We start from the raw sequence: 18,771 nt of genomic DNA, 5'->3' as shown, positions 1-18,771 counted from the left end.
TTTTCCTCTAGAGTTTGATAGTGTCTGGCCTTACATTTAGGTCTTTAATCCATTTTGAGTTTATTTTTGTGTATGGTGTTAGGGAGTGTTCTAATTTCATTCTTTTACATGTGACTGTCCAGTTTTCCCAGCACCACTTATTGAAGAGGCTGTCTTCTCTCCATTGTATATTCTTGCCTCCTTTATCAAAAATAAGGTGACCAGGGCTTCCCTGGTGGTGCAATGGTTAAGAATCCGCCTGCCAATGCAGGAGACACGGGTTTGAGCCCTGGTCCAGGAAGATCCCACATGCCGCGGAGCAGCTAAGCCTGTGTGCCACAACTACTGAGCCTGCACTCTAGATCTCGCGAGCCACAATTACTGAGCCTGTGTGCCACAACTACTGAAGCCCGCGCGCCTAGAGCTTGTGCTCTGCAACAAGAGAAGCCACCTCAGTGAGAAGCCCATGCACCACAACGAAGAGTAGCCCCCGCTCACCACAACTAGAGGAAGCCCGTGTGCAGCAACGAAGACCCAACGCAGCCAAAAATAAAAAATAAAATAAATTAAAAAAAATAAGTTGACCATATGTTCGTGGGTTTGTCTCTGGGCTTTCTGTCCTGTTCCATTGATCTATATTTCTGTTTTTGTGCCAGTGCTGTACTGTCTTGATTACTGTAGCTTTGTAGTGTAGTCTGAAGTCCAGGAGCCTGATTCCTCCAGCTCTGTTTTTCTTTCTCAGGATTGCTTTGGCTATTCAGGGTCTTTTGTGTTTCCATACAAATTGTGAAATTTTTTGTTCTAGTTCTGTGAAAAATGCCATTGGTAGTTTTATAGGGGTTGCAATGAATCTGTAGATTGCTTTGGGTAGTATAGTCATTTTCACAATGTTGATTCTTCCAATCCTAAAACGTGGTATATCTCTCCATCTATTTGTATGATCTTTAATTTCTTTCATCAGTGTCTTATAATTTTCTGCATACAGGTCTTTTGTCTCCTTAGGTAGGTTTATTCCTAGATATTTTATTCTTTTTGTTGCAATGGTAAATGGGAGTGTTTTCTTGATTTCACTTTCAGATTTTTCATCATTAGTATATAGGAATGCCAGAGATTTCTGTGCATTAATTTTGTATCCTGCCACTTTACCAAATTCATTGATTAGCTCTAGTAGTTTTCTGGTAGCATCTTTAGGATTCTCTATGTATAGTATCATGTCATCTGCAAACAGTGACAGCTTTACTTCTTCTTTTCTGATTTGAATTCCTTCTATTTCTTTTTCTTCTCTGCTGCCTCTCACGTCTTTAAAGCCATTTTCCTTTAGGCATTACTGAAAGGATAGATTAGAATTGTGAAATAATTCACAATTATTAAGGAGGCAATTGTGTATATTTATATTAAAGCATTCTCCCTTATGAAGCTGTTGTTTTGTCTGGACTGAGTATTTTAAAATTTCCTCTTTTTACACCCTAATGTACTTTGCTTGAAATTTACTTTTCTTTCCTTTGGGATAGGTATTTTCCATTATGATTAAACAATGGCAATTTATAAATATTGGGGAATATACTTAACATTTAGATATAACTTTAACAGGGATAGTTTCTCAACTGGATTGGTACATTTCATATATTGTGTTGTTGCAGTTTGTGAGATGCACCAACTGACTATGTGTGATTCCTCTGGTGCACTTCTGTGATTACCAAAAATATTGCCCATTTATTTTCACTCATATTTAATAGCTTGCAGGAGTGATTTTAATAATTTCTGAATTACCTATTATGGTATCACTATGAGACCCTTTTTGATTTCTGAGGAAAACATAACTTTAAAAAATCTTTCCTTTTTCATCTTGGGAGCCTCTTATACAGGTTGGGTGACTTAGATTCTAAACTGGTATGATTTATGCTATTTAGTAAGAAGGTCTCAGCCCTGGTCCCAAAAATTGCTCATAGGTATCTCTGTCACCGTTGGGCTCTGGGATGATATGACTTGGGGAAAATATTCATGAATGTCTAGGACTGCAAAAATTAGTGAACTTTGGATACCTGGAAATTGTAGCAATAGTTTGTGGACTATGCCTCAATTCAGCTTAAGAAGGAGAGTTTGAGTTTCTCAATGCCTTTGTCTTCATGGGAAATTGTGGTGCAATACATAGAGTAAAACAGGAATGTGGTATGATACAACTAGCTGGCATGAGGAGAGGAAAGAGAAAATAATTAATGAATATTGAGAAACAAATCGTACCTGAGGATAGATCGTTTAAAATGCTGAAGCTTTAAAAATATAATTTGGAAATATCAATTGTCTTGAAACTGTGACAGACATATTTGCATGCTGGCATTAAGAATACATTCCAGAATCAGAGTGATATATATTTTTTAAATGCCTAGGAGGGCAGTAGATAATTTATAACTAATATCACATGGAAATACATTTTTGTTTGAGTGGACACTGGGTTTCTTTTAGAAAGTAATATTTCTGTTTAAATAAATTGCACAATTATATGATGGGCTACTACATAGCCATAAGAAATTAAAAATGGGAACCCTTTTTACGTACTGTTAGAATATGTTATCTTCAAGATATAATGAGTTATATATACACTACTATGTATAAAATAGGTAACTAATGAGAACCTACTGTACAGCACAGGGAACTCTACTCAATGCTTGGTGGTGACCTAAATGAGAAGAAAATCCAAAAAAGAGAGGGTATATGTATACGTATAGCTGATTCACTTTGCTGTACAGCAGAAACTAACACAACATTGTAAAGCAACTATACTCCAATAAAAATTAATTTAATAAAATAAAATGCACCAAAGTCTTATAGCTCAGATTTCAAGGAAACTCAATAGAAGTTTCCTCAAATTTGATAACAATCAAAAAAATTACATTTTATTACTAACAAATGGTTGAGAATTTGAAAGAAACATCTGGAAACTGTCAAAAAATAAAAAGCAAATTTCCATCAATTAAAAAAAAGATATAATGAGTGAAAAAAGCAAGATGCAAAACATTGTATATTGTATACTTTTGTGTCTAAAACCGGGGGAGAATATTTTTAGAAATTTGCTGAACTCTACAAAACATACTAATGGAATGATACACAAAAAACATAGCACTCATTTCTCCTGGGAGAAATATGTTGTTCAAAGCAGAGAGGGAGAGCCTATGAAATATGCCATATGTGCCTTCTGAATTTCGAACTGTATGAATGTATACCTATTTAAAAACAAATAAATACTCCTTGTAAATCCCCCCCCAAAAAAAGAGAAAACAAAAATCGTTCCTTGCAAAACATTTACAAGTCATTAGTGCAGTTTCTGGGGAAAACCTCTGGGCGTCGCTGTAGGTCAAAAGAAGGAAGAGATCATAATCAGAGACGCATTTGGGAACCTCTGAAAGGGTAACTTCCTGCTCAAACAAACCACACAAGGGAGGCCAGTACAGGTTTGGATAGTGGAAACAAAGCAGGAAAAGTGACCCTATCCCGGATTTTGCTTATTCCTCCTCCCGACCAAGGAGCGGAGCAGCAGTGGAGGGAGACAGGATGAGGCCGAGCGCAGAGAGGAGCGGCCGAGCGCGGTGGCGGCAGGTACTGTTGCCCTTCCTGCTGTCTTTGTTCCGCGGGGCTCTCCCAGACCAAATTCGCTACTCAATTCCCGAGGAGCTGGCCAAGAACTCGGTGGTAGGAAACCTTGCCAAGGATCTGGGGCTCAGTGTCCGGGACTTGCCGGCCCGGAAGTTGCGGGTTACCGCGGAGAAGGAATATTTTATTGTAAACCCTGAGAGCGGGGACTTACTTGTGAGTGATAGAATAGACCGAGAGCAGATTTGTGGGAAGAAGCCTCTGTGCATTCTGGATTTCGATACTGTCGCTGAAAACCCACTAAATATTTTCCATGTATCAGTAATAGTACAGGATATAAATGACAACACTCCGCTATTCAAACAGAGTAAGATTGACTTAAAAATTGGAGAATCCACTAAGCCAGGTAAAACATTTCCACTAGACCCGGCGCTGGATTTGGATGTTGGTCCTAATTCACTGCAAAGATACAACCTTAATGAAAATGAGCACTTTGATCTCACAGAGAAACAGACTCCAGATGGACGTAAATATCCTGAGTTGATTCTGAAACATTCTCTGGACAGAGAAGAGCAGAATTTTCATCACCTGGTCCTGACAGCTGCAGACGGTGGGGACCCACCCCAAAGTGGCACCACCCAGATCCAAATCCAAGTCACAGATGCCAACGATAATCCCCCAGTGTTCAGCCAGGACGTGTACAGGGTCAGCCTGCAAGAGGGTGTGCCCCCTGGCTTCTTAGTGCTTCAACTGACAGCCACCGACCAAGACGAGGGCGTCAACGCAGAGATCATCTACTCCTTTCATAATGTGGATGAACAAGTGGAACGATTTTTTAACTTAGACAGAAGAACAGGAGAAATCACGACAAAGGATGATTTTGATTTTGAAATCGCTACTAGCTACACTCTCACTATAGAAGCGAAAGATCCTGGAGATCTAGCAGCCCATTGCAGTGTCCAAGTCGAAATTCTCGATGAGAATGATTGTGCACCAGAAGTGATTGTGACTTCAATATTTACTCCCCTACCAGAGGATTCACCACCAGGAACAGTGATCGCCTTGATAAAAACAAGAGATAGAGACTCTGGAGAAAATGGAGAAGTTTACTGCCAAATCTTGGGAAAGGCCGAGTTTATATTGAAATCTTACTCGAAGAACTATTACAAGCTAGTGACAGACAGGACCCTGGACCGGGAGGAGATCCCAGAATACAACGTCACTATAATGGCCACCGACAAGGGCAAGCCGCCCCTCTCCTACAGTACAAGCATCACTCTGCGCCTCGCAGATGTCAACGACAACGCTCCAGTTTTCCACCAGGCCTCCTACGTGGTCCACGTGGCAGAAAACAACCCGCCTGGAGCCTCCATCGCCCAAGTTAGCGCTTCAGATCCAGACTTGGGGCCCAACGGCCAAGTCTCCTACTCCATCGTGGCCAGCGACCTGGAGCCGCGCGCGCTGTCGTCCTACGTGTCCGTGAGCGCACAGAGCGGCGTGGTGTTCGCGCAGCGCGCCTTCGACCACGAGCAGCTGCGCGCCTTCGAGCTGACGCTGCAGGCCCGCGACCACGGCTCGCCCGCGCTCAGCACCAACGTGAGCCTGCGCGTGCTGGTGGGCGACCGCAACGACAACGCGCCCAGGGTGCTGTACCCGGCGCTGGGGCCCGACGGCTCGGCGCTCTTCGACACGGTGCCGCGCGCCGCGCAGCCCGGCTACCTGGTCACCAAGGTGGTGGCGGTGGACGCCGACTCTGGACACAACGCCTGGCTGTCCTATCACGTGCTGCAGGCCAGCGAGCCCGGACTCTTCAGCGTGGGGCTGCGCACGGGCGAGGTGCGCACGGCGCGGGCCCTGGGCGACAGGGACGCGGCCCGCCAGCGCCTGCTGGTTGCTGTGCGCGACGGGGGACAGCCGCCCCTCTCGGCCACCGCCACACTGCTCCTGGTTTTCGCAGACAGCCTTCAGGAGGCGCTGCCGGACCTCAGTGACCACTCTGAGCCCACTGACCCCCAAGCTGAGCTGCAGTTTTACTTGGTGGTGGCCTTGGCCTTGATCTCGGTGCTCTTCCTTCTGGCAGTGATTCTGGCGGTCGCCCTACACCTTCGACACTCCTCCAGCCCCGCTGCCTGGGGCTGCTTTCAGCCTGGTGTCTGTGTCAAGTCTGGCCCCGTGGTTCCCCCCAACTACAGTGAGGGAACATTGCCCTATTCCTACAATCTGTGTGTTGCCTCACAATCAGCTAAGGCAGAATTTAATTTTCTCAGCGTCACCCCAGAAATGGCTCCCCCTCAGGATCTCCTCTGCGAAGATGCCTCTTGGGTGCCAAGTAGTAATCATGGAGATGCTGGGGTCCCATTTGCCTCAGGTACTATTTTAAAGGTGAGCTCTAATTTAATTCACTTTTTTACCTTGCGGTTTCAATGTTTATTAACAAATCACCTAACCGGAGTAGAAGTCTTCAATTCATATTTTATTGTTTTGTGGCTAGAATTTAGGTGGTTTTCTGCCTTACATATCATAATCATATTTAAACAAATCTTTGACATAGGTTTTCTATCTGACAGGTATGATTTATTTAACATAGTTACAAGCTTTTACTTCATAAAATACTTCTCTTTCTTCCTCATCTTTACATTCCTTCCCTCTGAAAGTTTATTACTGTTGAGACCTTAAGCTATTCCTTTTTCTTTCAGGGTCTTTATATTAGTTTTATTAATTTTAGTTGCACTTCCTCTTAGAATTATAGTACTTAAGAGTAAAGAGAGGGCTTCCCTGGTGGCGCAGTGCTTGAGAGTCCGCCTGCTGATGCAGGGGATGCGGGTTCGTGCCCCTGGTCCGGGAGGATCCCACATGCGGCGGAGCGGCTGGGCCCGTGAGCCATGGCCGCTGAGCCTGCACGTCCGGAGCCTGTGCTCCACAATGGGAGAGGCTGCAGCAGTGAGAGGCCCGCGTACCGCAAAAAAAAAAAAAAAAAAAAAAGAGTAAAGAGAGCTCCCCATCTCACTAGTTTGGGAAACTGGGAACCAAAGAAAGGAAGAATTTTACTCAATGTCATGGCCTGTCAACAGCAGAGCATGGGTAGGACTGACATGAACACCAGCACTCTTCGTATCTTTACAAGCTAAGTGTCTTGGGATCCCAGATCTATTTTAAAAGGTTGTGAAAAGTTTGAGGTATGCAGTGTCTGCTATTAAGAGTGTGTTTAATAAATGGGAGAAATCTTTCTCTCTCAGGCACAATAACAAATTGCTCTTGTGAAAAATTGTACATTGAGAAAAATTTTGCAACCTATTCTCACATTGCTTCCTTAAAACTTTATTTTTTGAATTTTCTAGGTATAGATGTAAAACATCTTTATTTTCTTTATTTTCCTATAAAGGTGTCATTAAGTAAAAATTGCTTCTCTCAATGGACTCTCTGAAATGTCCACTTTTTTTTTTTTAGTCATGAGGCATTTCTTTTTCTGCTACCATATAAAGGTGATAACATTAAATATCTGTCTTAACATAGAGAGGCCACTCACTGCCTGCTCAATGATAAGTATCTGGACTTGTTTTTCTGTAAGGGTGATGAACTAAAGCCCTTTCTGCCATAGTCACTCTACTGATTTTCCCCAGGTGTCTGTAACTGTAAAACATCTAACTCCAATTTAGACATGGTAATAGGAAAATATAAATAATGCACAGTTAATCCGACTCAAACTCTCCGTCTGATATAGTGTAGTTGCCATGTTCTTAGTGTGAAAATCTTGAAACTTTCTTGAAGACCTCACAAGTAACAAAAAGCAAAAAAAAAAAAAAAAAAGTCCCTTTATTTCTTCTGCATATGACAGCTAATGCAATTTGCATAATTCAGTAGGCCTTTTTTCAAAGGTCTACTGAGAGCTAGAATTGTTTTCTTGGCATTCTTATATACAAACGGGCATGTTTTCATAAATATATCCTAATTAAAAAGTGAAATCTTTAAACCGCAAAAGAATACTGATGTCCTAATTAAATGGACTCAATATAGGTAAGAGGTAATTAAAGGGCATAGGCTCAATGGCACAGTAAATAAAACTTTTCTAAAGAAGTAAAAAATAATCTAATAATTACATTAGTCTCAGAATTAAGCTTGTGGAAGTCTTTTGCTATTTTAGAATTAAATTTTATTTAAATATAAGGAATGTCACGTGGTAATATATTAAGGATACAGAAAATTATTAGAAATAAAATAGAATTAAACATATTTGAAATCAAAACAGAATTGGTGTAGTAACTGGTTAGGACTCTGAGCGTCGCTGTTCACCAAAGTGGGAAAGAAGCTGCCGCTGATGCGATCAGACTCTGTTCCTTCCGCACTAAGCACGCGCAGACCAGACAAGCTCCTGGGAAAAGCCGCCCACCCGCGCCCCTCTCCCATTTCCGCAAGGGAATGTGTTCCCCTTGGCTTTAGAGAAGTAAGGAAACAGCAGATTGGAACCAGGACTAAGAGAAAACTGGTCAGAGAGAGGCAATGGCGGACCCACTGAGGGGTTGGGGCTGCAGAGAGCTGTTCCTGCTCTCCATGCTGCTGGGGACGCTGTGGGGAGCCGGGGCCGGGCAGATCCGCTACTCGGTGCCAGAGGAACTGGATAAAGGCTCCTTCGTGGGCAACATCGCCAAGGACCTGGGGCTGGAGCCCCGGGAGCTGGCGGAGCGGGGCGTCCGCATCATCTCCAGAGGTAGGACGCAGCTCTTTGCTCTGAACCCGCGAAGCGGCAGCTTGGTCACCGCGGGCAGGATAGACCGGGAGGAGCTCTGCGCTCAGAGCGCGCTGTGTCTGCTGAGTTTTAACATCTTGGTTGAGAGTAAAATGAAAATGTATGGGGTAGAAGTAGAAATAATCGATATTAATGACAACTTCCCGCGTTTCCGGGATGAAGAAGTAAAAGTAAAAGTTAATGAAAATGCGGCTGTGGGAACGCGGTTAGTACTTCCCTTTGCTCGAGATGCCGATGTGGGTGTGAACTCCCTCCAGAGTTACCAGCTCAGCTCCAATATGCACTTCTCTTTGGCCGCGAAAAGCGACACAGATGGACAGAAATATCCAGAGCTGGTACTGGAACAGCCGTTGGACCGCGAGAAAGTAGCTGTTCACGACCTCCTACTCACAGCTTTAGATGGCGGAGACCCCGTACACTCTGGTACCACGCACATCCGCGTGATGGTCCTCGATGCAAACGATAACGCGCCCCTGTTCACTCAATCCGAGTATAGAGTGAGTGTTCCAGAGAACATAGCTCTCGGCACTCGGCTGCTCACACTAACCGCCACGGATCCAGATGAGGGAATAAATGGGATATTGACCTACTCTTTTCGCAATGAAGAAGACAAAATTTCAGAGACTTTCCAACTTGATTCCAACTTGGGTGAAATCTCAACTCTGCAATCACTGGATTACGAAGAATCCAGATTCTATCACATGGAAGTGGTAGCTCAGGATGGAGGTGCTCTTCTTGCCAGCGCTAAGGTACTAATCACAGTTCAGGACGTGAATGACAATGTGCCTGAAGTGATCCTCACCTCTCTCGCCAGTTCCATCTCTGAAGACTGTCTTCCCGGAACGATAATTGCTCTGTTTAGCGTACATGACGGTGATTCTGGAGAGAATGGTGAGATTTCATGTTCTATTCCCAGGAACTTGCCTTTTAAATTGGAAAAGTCAGTTGATAATTACTATCACTTACTGACAACAGGAGCCCTGGACAGAGAAGAGATCTCAGATTACAACATCACAGTAACTGTCACTGACTGTGGAAATCCACCACTGTCTACAGAAAACCACATCTCCCTGAAAGTGACAGACATCAATGACAACCCTCCGGTTTTCCCTCACACCTTATACTACACCTACATCCCAGAAAACAACCCCAGGGGCATCTCGATCTTCTCTGTGAACGCCCATGACCCCGACAGCGGCAACAACGCCCAGGTCACTTACTCTCTGGCTGAGAACAAATTTCAGGGAACGCCTCTATCATCCTGCGTCTCCATTAACTCTGACTCTGGAGTCCTGTATGCACTGTGCTCTTTCGACTATGAGCAGGTTAGAGAACTGCAGCTGTGGGTGACAGCCAGTGACAGTGGGGACCCTCCACTCAGCAGCAACGTGTCTCTGAACCTGTTCATCCTGGACCAGAACGACAACACACCTGAGATTCTGTACCCCGCCCTCCCCACCGACGGTTCCACCGGTGTGGAGCTGGCACCCCGCTCTGCAGAGCCCGGCTACCTGGTGACCAAGGTGGTGGCTGTGGACAGAGACTCGGGCCAGAACGCCTGGCTGTCCTACCGCCTGCTCAAGGCCAGCGATCCAGGACTCTTCGCGTTGGGGCTGCACACGGGCGAGTTGCGCACAGCGCGGGCCCTGCTGGACAGAGACGCGCTCAAGCAGAGCCTGGTGGTGGCTGTCCAGGACCACGGCCAGCCCCCTCTCTCGGCCACCGTCACGCTCACGGTGGCTGTGGCTGATAGCATCCCAGATGTGCTGGCGGACTTGGGCAACCTCAAACCCTCCGCCGACCCTGAGGACTCGAGCCTCACGCTGTACCTAGTGGTGGCGGTGGCCGCGGTCTCCTGCGTCTTCCTCGCATTTGTCATCGCGCTGCTGGCGCTCAGACTGCGGCGCTGGCACAGGTCGCGCGTGCTGCAGGCTTCCGTCAGTGGGTTGGCCGGCGCGCCCGCCTCTCACTTTGTGGGCGTGGACGGGGTGCGGGCTTTCCTGCAGACGTATTCGCACGAGGCCTGGCTCACCGCGGACTCGCGGGGGAGTCACGTGATCTTCCCGCAGCCCAACTACGCGGACACACTCATCAGCCAGGAGAGCTGTGAGAAAAGCGAGCCTCTCCTGATATCTGAGAAGATAAACGCAAAGGAAACAGAGCTAGGAGTTGTTCAGGTGAGTTTTCTTTTTTCTGTAACTATGTTTGGAGCATTTTCTTCATTTGTTTCCATCATTTTTCTGCCCCATTCAAAATCGGTTAAGTACGTAAATAGTGAATCATTCTTTGCTCTATTCACAGATTAACTTGATTTGATAATTGATGCTTTCTCCGTTTGTTTTCAAATTATATTTTGTTTTTAATGTCTTTTTTCTATAATATGTGGATATTTTAGAAACTATAGCTGATATCCATAGGCTTAAGTGAAACAAGTATTTTTTTTACATCTTTATTGGAGTATAATTGCTTTACAATGGTGTGTTAGTTTATGCTTTATAACAAAGTGAATCAGTTATACATATACATATGTTCCCATATCTCTTCCCTCTTGCGTCTCCCTCCCTCCCACCCTCCCTATCCCACCCCTCAGGCGGTCACAAAGCACCTAGCTGATCTCCCTGTGCTATGCGGCTGCTTCCCACTAGCTATCTACCTTACGTTTGGTAGTGTATATATGTCCATGCCTCTCTCTCGCTTTGTCACAGCTTACCCTTCCCCCTCCCCATATCCTCAAGCCCATTCTCTAGTAGGTCTGTGTCTTTATTCCTGTCTTACCTCTAGGTTCTTCGTGACATTTTTTTTCTTAGATTCCATATACATGTGTTAGCATACGGTATTTGTCTTTCTCTTTCTCACTTACTTCACTCTGTATGACAGACTCTAGGTCCATCCACCTCATTACAAATAGGTCAATTTCGTTTCTTTTTATGACTGAGTAATATTCTATTGTATATATGTGCCACGTCTTCTTTATCCATTCATCCGATGATGGACACTTAGGTTGTTTCCATCTCCTGGCTATTGTAAATAGAGCTGCAATGAACATTTTGGTACATAACTCTTTTTGAATTACGGTTTTCTCGGGGTATATGCCCAGTAGTGGGATTGCTGGGTCATATGGTAGTTCTATTTGTAGTTTTTTAAGGAAGCTCCAAGTATTTTAAAAGAAAGTGGTTATACATAATCACTTTATCCAAAGGCTTTCTTATACCAGAACTGTTTGTTAATAGAAGAGTTGTTTGATTAGAACATCCAAATTGTTAGATGTAATGTTCTCTTTTGAATATTTGCCTAAACACCAATAGCACATATGTTTTGGAGAAAGTATTGTGCAGTATTGGTATTTTAGTACCTGCTGTTTTTGTAAGGGTACTAATAATTTGCATAAATCAGTGGAAGAATATAGAAAACTTCTGCGTGATCAGTATCAGAAAGACAGATTAAATTTATAGTGATGATAATGTCTGTGGCATTCTGAAATCTGGAAAGTTTGGGTTAACCCATGTAATAATTGGACATGTGTAATTGTTTAGAGAAGAAATCAAAGGATCCTTTGAATTATGCTTTAGAATAAATTCTGTGATGCAGTTTAAAATCGCCAAATAATTAGATACCAGTTCATTAAATACATATATACCATACACCTGGCATCTTCTGGTTACACATAACCCCTCCACTTTTCAGAATCAATATTGACCTGAATGTTTGCATTTCTGCAAGTGCAGCTACAATTCTACTTTATTAGAAGAGTTTAAGATTTGTATTTGGAAAATCAATTCAACTGATGAAATAAAGTAAGGCAGGACAAGAAAAATTAAGGATAAAATTCTCTGTGTTTGTTTGGGCCTCCTCCCTCCCTAATGTGCAGTGTACATCTATATTACACATTAACCAGAGCTCCTCAGAAATGAGAATGCCTGCTTGACTGTATTTTTTCTTTCAATATTTTTTCTTTCTCCTGATGCTAGCGCTGTAACTTCTTAAAAGAATAGTGTTCTTTCCCAGCTCTGTAGAGGGTCACGGTGACTTTCTGCTCACTTTGTACATAATTACCTGGACTATGTATCCTTGGTGAACTTTACACAGAATATCAGTATATCATTTTGATAAACGATACTTTGTCTCAAAAATGTATTTGACTGTGCCTTCAACTTCTAACAGGCAGAGCAGTTCTCAGAGCTTTCTGAGAAGCTGCTTCCTGGGTTATCATCCTCAGTTCAGCTCGAATAAAATTCCCTTTTTTTCCTCTTAACTTGATAGTTAATTAAATTTTCACTGACACGACTTTAAAATGGTTTGGAAATTTAAAAAACTATTTCTCAGGGATGTGCTCATCTTAAACTATGAGATTTTTCTTATGAAATGCTGGTCTGTGTGTCTCAAATTTCACGAATATGTCTTGTGTAATGGAAGAACTATGTACGCTATTCATTTTTGCATATGATTTGCTGAAGATGATTTTCAGATCCTTATTTTTAAAAGATTTTTCAATCTTTAAAATTTTGTACTTTCAACAACTTGAACATCAGCTGCAAAGTATGAATAAATGGGGAAAATGGCAATAAAATATTATTAATGGAATAGTAGGTTACATTACTCAACCACATGAAAGGGTTACCATACATTTGGGAACCTAGGACCACTTGATTTTTATTTTTTCAACATTTATTTGAAGGGGATCTAATTATATTTATATATGGGCAATTCTGATCTCAGGGTACAATGTACAGACTCACTGAATAGTGAAGTCATCCAAAGAGTAACAAGAGAATCTGTATGATCAATACTGAATACTGATATAATTCACTCCTACATGAAAACTCACTTTTCCATTATTTTTTAAAGAAAAGATTACTGTATAGATTTGGGTATGTGTCCTGGGTTAACTTTTTCATGCAATGGGAGAAAATACCTTTTATATCTCTATAAACTTCAATAGACTTTACATAATAAAATGCGTGATCTACACACCGTGAGTGTATATACTATACATAGTATACTCTGAAATACTTGAATCTTTAGCTTCATGTGTGTTCTGAAAAGATACCTTTCCTGCACTAATTGAAGTGCTCACACAGTGTTTAAAAAAAAAAGGCACTTGCTCAGTCATATTTTGGAGCAGTCTTGAGTCAGTAGTGGGGTTTTTTTGTTGGTTTTTTTTTGCTTTTGTTTTTGCGGTACGCGGGCCTCTCACCGTTGTGGCCCCTCCCGTTGCAGAGCACAGGCTCCGGACGCGCAGGCTCAGCGGCCATGGCTCACGGGCCCAGCCGCTCCGCGGCACGTGGGATCCTCCCGGACCGGGGCACGAACCCGTGTCCCCTGCATCAGCAGGCGGACTCTCAAGCACTGCGCCACCAGGGAAGCCCAGTAGTGTTTTTTATGTTTGTATAGAGATGCCAATGAGTTTCTGTCTAGAATCCTGGATAAATGTGCTTTTCCACTATAAAATGAGTTCTACATTGTTATACATCTTCCAAGTTTTAGACTGACCATATATTATGTAGTTAAAAAAAAAATTTCTGGGCTTCCCTGTGGCGCAGTGGTTGAGAGTCCGCCTGCCGATGCAGGGGACACGGGTTCGTGCCCCGGTTCGGGAGGATCCCACGTGCAGCGGAGCGGCTGGGCCCGTGAGCCACGGCCGCTGAGCCTGCGCGTCCGAGCCTGTGCTCCGCAACGGGAAAGGCCACAACGGTGAGAGGCCCGCGTACCGCAAAAAAAAAAAAACAAAAAAACAAAACAAAAAAACAAAACAAAACAAAACAATTTCTGAATGAAGATTTCTAGTTTGGAAATGGAATAAATACTCTAAGAAACCTATCAGAAACATGGAAACTGAAGTGCTTATTGCTAAAGGAAGAGTGTCAATAACAAAGAGTTGAGATGATCAGATAGTAACCCAGAGACCAAGGAAAAGTGGACAACATAGATTACTTTCTTTGGAATATATCATTATAAAGACTCATGCTTCACCCCCAAAATCCAAGTAACTCACCATTGCTAAGCTACTTGAGAAGAAACAGTACAATTAAAGACAATGGTAATGTAGTGTGGACAAATAAAATTAGTGGAATAGTTTTAAATCATAGTCATTTAATTAAAAAGACACGGAAAAGTGTCTATTTTTAATTAAATGACTACGATTTAAGGAAAAGAGAGTTTCTTGCTTCTTTACCATACTTCTATTTCATAAGGACAACCAATCTCCTTGCTATCTATCAGTTATTTTGGGAAGAAGATTATAAAGACAGAAGAAAGCAATGCATAGGATAAAACTAAAAGCTGTGAGATTTATTACTTTTAAAAGTTGGAAGAAAAGGAAATAGAGTGAAATAACAATACATATCAAGCTGATATTTCAAGAATTTTCATATTACACTTTCTGTCACAACCAACACTGTCATTTGTATCACTTTCTACATATTACTTTATTTGGTCTTCAATTTTACTGAGGTATGCAGGGAAGATGTTATTATGGCCACTGTATGAAAATGGAAACTAAAAGCATGACGACGCCAATAAACATCTTCAGCAAGATACCTCTGGCTTTGAGGAATAAAAATCACCTGATTTGGATGGATAAAGTTCAAGTTCAAAGAAATGACAGCGAGAACGAAGATACAGTACATTTTAAAAATGTTAAAATCCTTATAACATGGGACGAATGAGTATCTGTATGAGGACACAGTAGACTTGTCTTCTAGCTGGCTCTATATTTGGAACTGATTTAGTAATCACTAGTGCAGTTCTGCAGCCGAGGCGCGGGGTGCAGCTGTTGGCTAGTACTGAACAAAGTATCCAGCTCCTCCTGAAGCAAAGGAATCGCCTGCGGACCGCGGAATCCCGCGAACTGTGCACTCTCTGAGGTTTTCTGCGGCAGAAATATCTATCCGAGAATCTGCTTGCCAAGACGTGTCCAAGGAGTAGCTCCTGCTCAGAAATTCTTGGGATCATTTAGCGATCGCAGCTCTTCGGGATCAGAAAGGCAAAGGCGCAGCGAGTGGGATGGGAAACCGCTTCGGGTCGAAGCGCCAGGCTGGGCGGAGGCGAATTTTGTTTCTCTTCCTGCTGTCTTTGTTCCGCCTGGCGCTTTCGGAGCAAGTCCGCTACGCTATTCCAGAGGAGCTGGCCAGGGGCTCGCTGGTGGGGAACCTCGCCAAGAATCTGGGGCTTGGCGTGCGAGATTTGTGTACACGGAACCTGCGGATTAGTGCAGAGAAGAAATTCTTCACAGTGAGCACCGAGAACGTAGACTTACTTGTGAGCGATCGTATAGACCGAGAGCAGATTTGTGGCAGGAAGTCGATGTGTGTTCTGGAATTCGAAATGGTCGCTGAAAAGCCTTTAAACTTTTTCATATAACCGTGGAGATTCAAGTCAACGACAACCCACCGACCTTTAGCCGAAATGTCACTGAGCCGGAAATCAGTGAACTGGCCCTAACTGGAGCCACCTTTGCCCTGGAATCTGCACAAGGTTCAGATGTAGGTGTCAATTCCCTGCAGCAATACTACCTCAACCCTGACCCTCATTTCTCTTTGATCCGGAAGGAGAACCCAGACGGCAGTAGGTACCCAGAACTGGTAGTGCAGGCTCCCCTGGACAGAGAAGAGCAGTCCTGCCACCACCTGGTCCTCACGGCTGTGGATGGGGGTGAGCCAGCCAGAAGCTGCACTACGCAGATCAGGGTAGTTGTGGCAGATACAAATGATAACCCCCCAGTGTTCACCCAGGACATGGACAGGGTCAGTGTTCAAGAGAACCTACCCCTGGGTTCCTCTGTGCTAAGAGTGATGGCCACTGACTTGGATGAGGGCATCAATGCTGAGATCACCTACGCTTTTATCAATATTGGTAAGGCAGTGAGACAACTGTTCAAGCTGGACAGTGAAACAGTGGAACTCACCACTGGTGGAGGACTGGACTTTGAAGAGAGAGGGAACTACACAACTGGGGTGGGAGCAAAGGATGGTGGACGTCAAACTGCGCATTGCAAACTACAAATAGGTATTTTGGATGAAAATGACAATGCTCCCGAGATAACCCTGGATTCTGAATCTAAATATATACAAGAAGATGCTGAGCTGGGGGCTGTGGTTGCCTAGATCAAAACACATGATCTAGGTTCTGGATTTAATGGGGAAAACTTATGCCAACTAAAAGGAAATTTCCCATTTAAAATAGTTCAAGATACAAAAAACACATACAAGCTGGTGACAGATAGAGCCTTAGATCGAGAGAAGACTCCAGAATACAATGTCACTATCACAGCTACTGACAAGGGCAAGCCGCCCCTCTCCTCTAAAAGAAGTGTCACGTTGAAAGTCGCTGATGTCAACGACAACGCTCCGGTTTTCCACCAGGCCTGCTACGTGGTCCACGTGGCAGAAAACAACCCGCCCGGCGCCTCCAACGCCCAAGTTAGCGCTTCAGATCCAGACTTGGGGCCCAACAGCCACGTCTCCTACTCCATCGTGGCCAGCGACCTGGAGCCGCGCGCGCTGTCGTCCTACATGTCCGTGAGCGCGCAGAGCGACGTGGTGTTCGCGCAGCGCCCCTTCGACCACGAGCAGCTGCGCGCCTTCGAGCTGACGCTGCAGGCCCGCGACCACGGCTCGCCCGCGCTCAGCGCCAACGTGAGCCTGCGCGTGCTGGTGGGCGACCTCAACGACAACGCGCCCAGGGTGCTGTACCCGGCGCTGGGGCCCGACGGTTCGGCGCTCTTCGACACGGTGCCGCGCGCCGCGCAGCCCGGCTACCTGGTCACCAAGGTGGTGGCGGTGGACGCCGACTCTGGACACAACGCCTGGCTGTCCTACCACGTGCTGCAGGCCAGCGAGCCCGGACTTTTCAGCGTGGGGCTGCGCACGGGCGAGGTGCGCACTGCGCGGGCCCTGGGCGACAGGGACGCGGCCCGCCAGCGCCTGCTGGTTGCTGTGCGTGATGGGGGACAGCCGCCCCTCTCGGCCACCGCCACGCTGCTCCCGGTTTTCGCGGACAGCCTGCAGGAGGCGCTGCCGGACCCCAGTGACCACTCTAAGCCCACTGACCCCCAAGCTGAGCTGCAGTTTTACCTGGTGGTAGCCTTGGCCTTGATCTCAGTGCTCTTCCTCCTGGCAGTGATTCTGGCGGTTGCCCTGAGTTTGCGACGCTCCTCCAGCCCTGCCACCTGGAGTTGCTTTCAGACTAATTTTTGCTCCAAAACTGGACCCGGAGTTCTCCCCAACTATGGGGAAGGGGCTTTACCATATTCCTACAATCTGTGTGCGCCACACATTCCTCAAAGACCGAGTTTAAATTTCTCAATATAAAGCCTGAAAATGCTCTACCACGAGATCTTCTGTATAATGAAGCCTCTTGGCTTGAAAGTACCAGTAACGACAATCCCCAAATTGCTTGTAATTCAGTCAATTTGCAACAGGTGAGTTACTTCAAAACCTTTTCCTCCCATAAGTATAATTAGGTTTCGATTCACTATTTTAGAGGTCAAAAATATACAGGCTAAGTATGCCCTGTTTTTTGTGGGGCTTTTCTTTTTGGTGTTTTATTGATTTTTCTGGACATAGAATGGGTATGGGGAGGCTGTTAGAAATTCTTTGTTCACTAATCTGTGTTGCAGTTGTTCTTTCATGGAATGTCGCTTAGTGATGATCTTGAAATTTCTGTTAATTCTAAAACAATATGTCCTGAAACATTTTTAATATGCTAGTATCTATTCTCGTTGTAGGACATATTATTTATATATAATCTAAACAATTAAGTGGTTTACATGGTTTCAGTGTAGTCAGTCCTAAACTATGTTTTATATATAATATAAATATAAGAATACTTTTTCACTGTAGCCTATATATTTTCACTTCCTTTGCATGTTCTTGAGGGTATAAACAAATATTGGCTAAATTAGGGCAGTTCTTAATCTATATGTTGATAAAAATAGGTAATGACGTCTAAAAATGGCAACTCTTGTGACCTAGTGGTGGATTGGTCCCAAACATGTTTGTGGTTGTTGGTACCCTTATTGAAAATGAGACAACTATAAATGATGGTGGAGTGTGGGTTTCAAGATTTATAGAAAAGTGTAAACGTATCTGTGTTCTCCAGTGCCATAAGAAATGTCACAGAAATAAATGTCACTCCAGGGAACATATAAAAAATTTCAAAATACGCTATTTTATTCTTCCAAGTGCTTTTCATTCTTGGGGAGAGAAATATTGAGTGTCATCTATGCAGATTTAGCAGAAATAAGATCCTGTGTATAATGGTTTCCACGGAACCGTGCAGTATTAAGTTAGGACTCTAAGCGTCGCTGTTCACCAACCGGGCAAGGAAAGCAGTGAGAACTCGAGTTATATCCTCAAAGCACAAAGCACAACTTACACCAAAGCTTTGCAGCTGCGCAGACATTCTGTCCTAAAACGCTTCGCATCTGATCGCGGCTTGTTTATGGACCTTGACCTCCAATT

At 44.1% G+C, this 18,771-nt stretch overlaps 2 protein-coding genes across 4 annotated transcripts in view; both read left to right on the top strand.

Moving 5' to 3' along the window:
• LOC132423202 (protocadherin gamma-C4) overlaps positions 1 to 18,771 on the top strand; it is a 176,393-nt gene that overhangs the window by 26,069 nt on the left and 131,553 nt on the right. Inside the window, exon 1 of one of the 3 annotated variants that reach the window (XM_060008668.1) lies at positions 3,529 to 5,949. The exons of 1 other annotated variant lie outside the window; for it this stretch is intronic. In XM_060008668.1, the coding sequence (XP_059864651.1) occupies positions 3,529 to 5,949 (2,421 nt within the window). Of the gene's footprint in view, positions 1 to 3,528; positions 5,950 to 8,064; positions 10,489 to 18,771 lie in introns of those variants that run through there. One more of the 3 variants, XM_060008663.1, reaches the window with a different exon arrangement.
• Positions 15,314 to 17,771, top strand: LOC132421604 (protocadherin gamma-B3-like). Its single transcript, XM_060006429.2, is given in 3 exon segments — positions 15,314 to 15,659; positions 15,662 to 17,571; positions 17,574 to 17,771. Coding segments are annotated over 3 exon segments (2,454 nt in total).

This window comes from Delphinus delphis, chromosome 3, assembly GCF_949987515.2.
Source record: "Delphinus delphis chromosome 3, mDelDel1.2, whole genome shotgun sequence".
NCBI classification, from domain to species: Eukaryota; Metazoa; Chordata; class Mammalia; order Artiodactyla; family Delphinidae; genus Delphinus; species Delphinus delphis.
The sequence above is the reverse complement of the archived record's forward strand: the minus strand, read 5'-3'. Positions and strand labels throughout refer to the sequence as shown.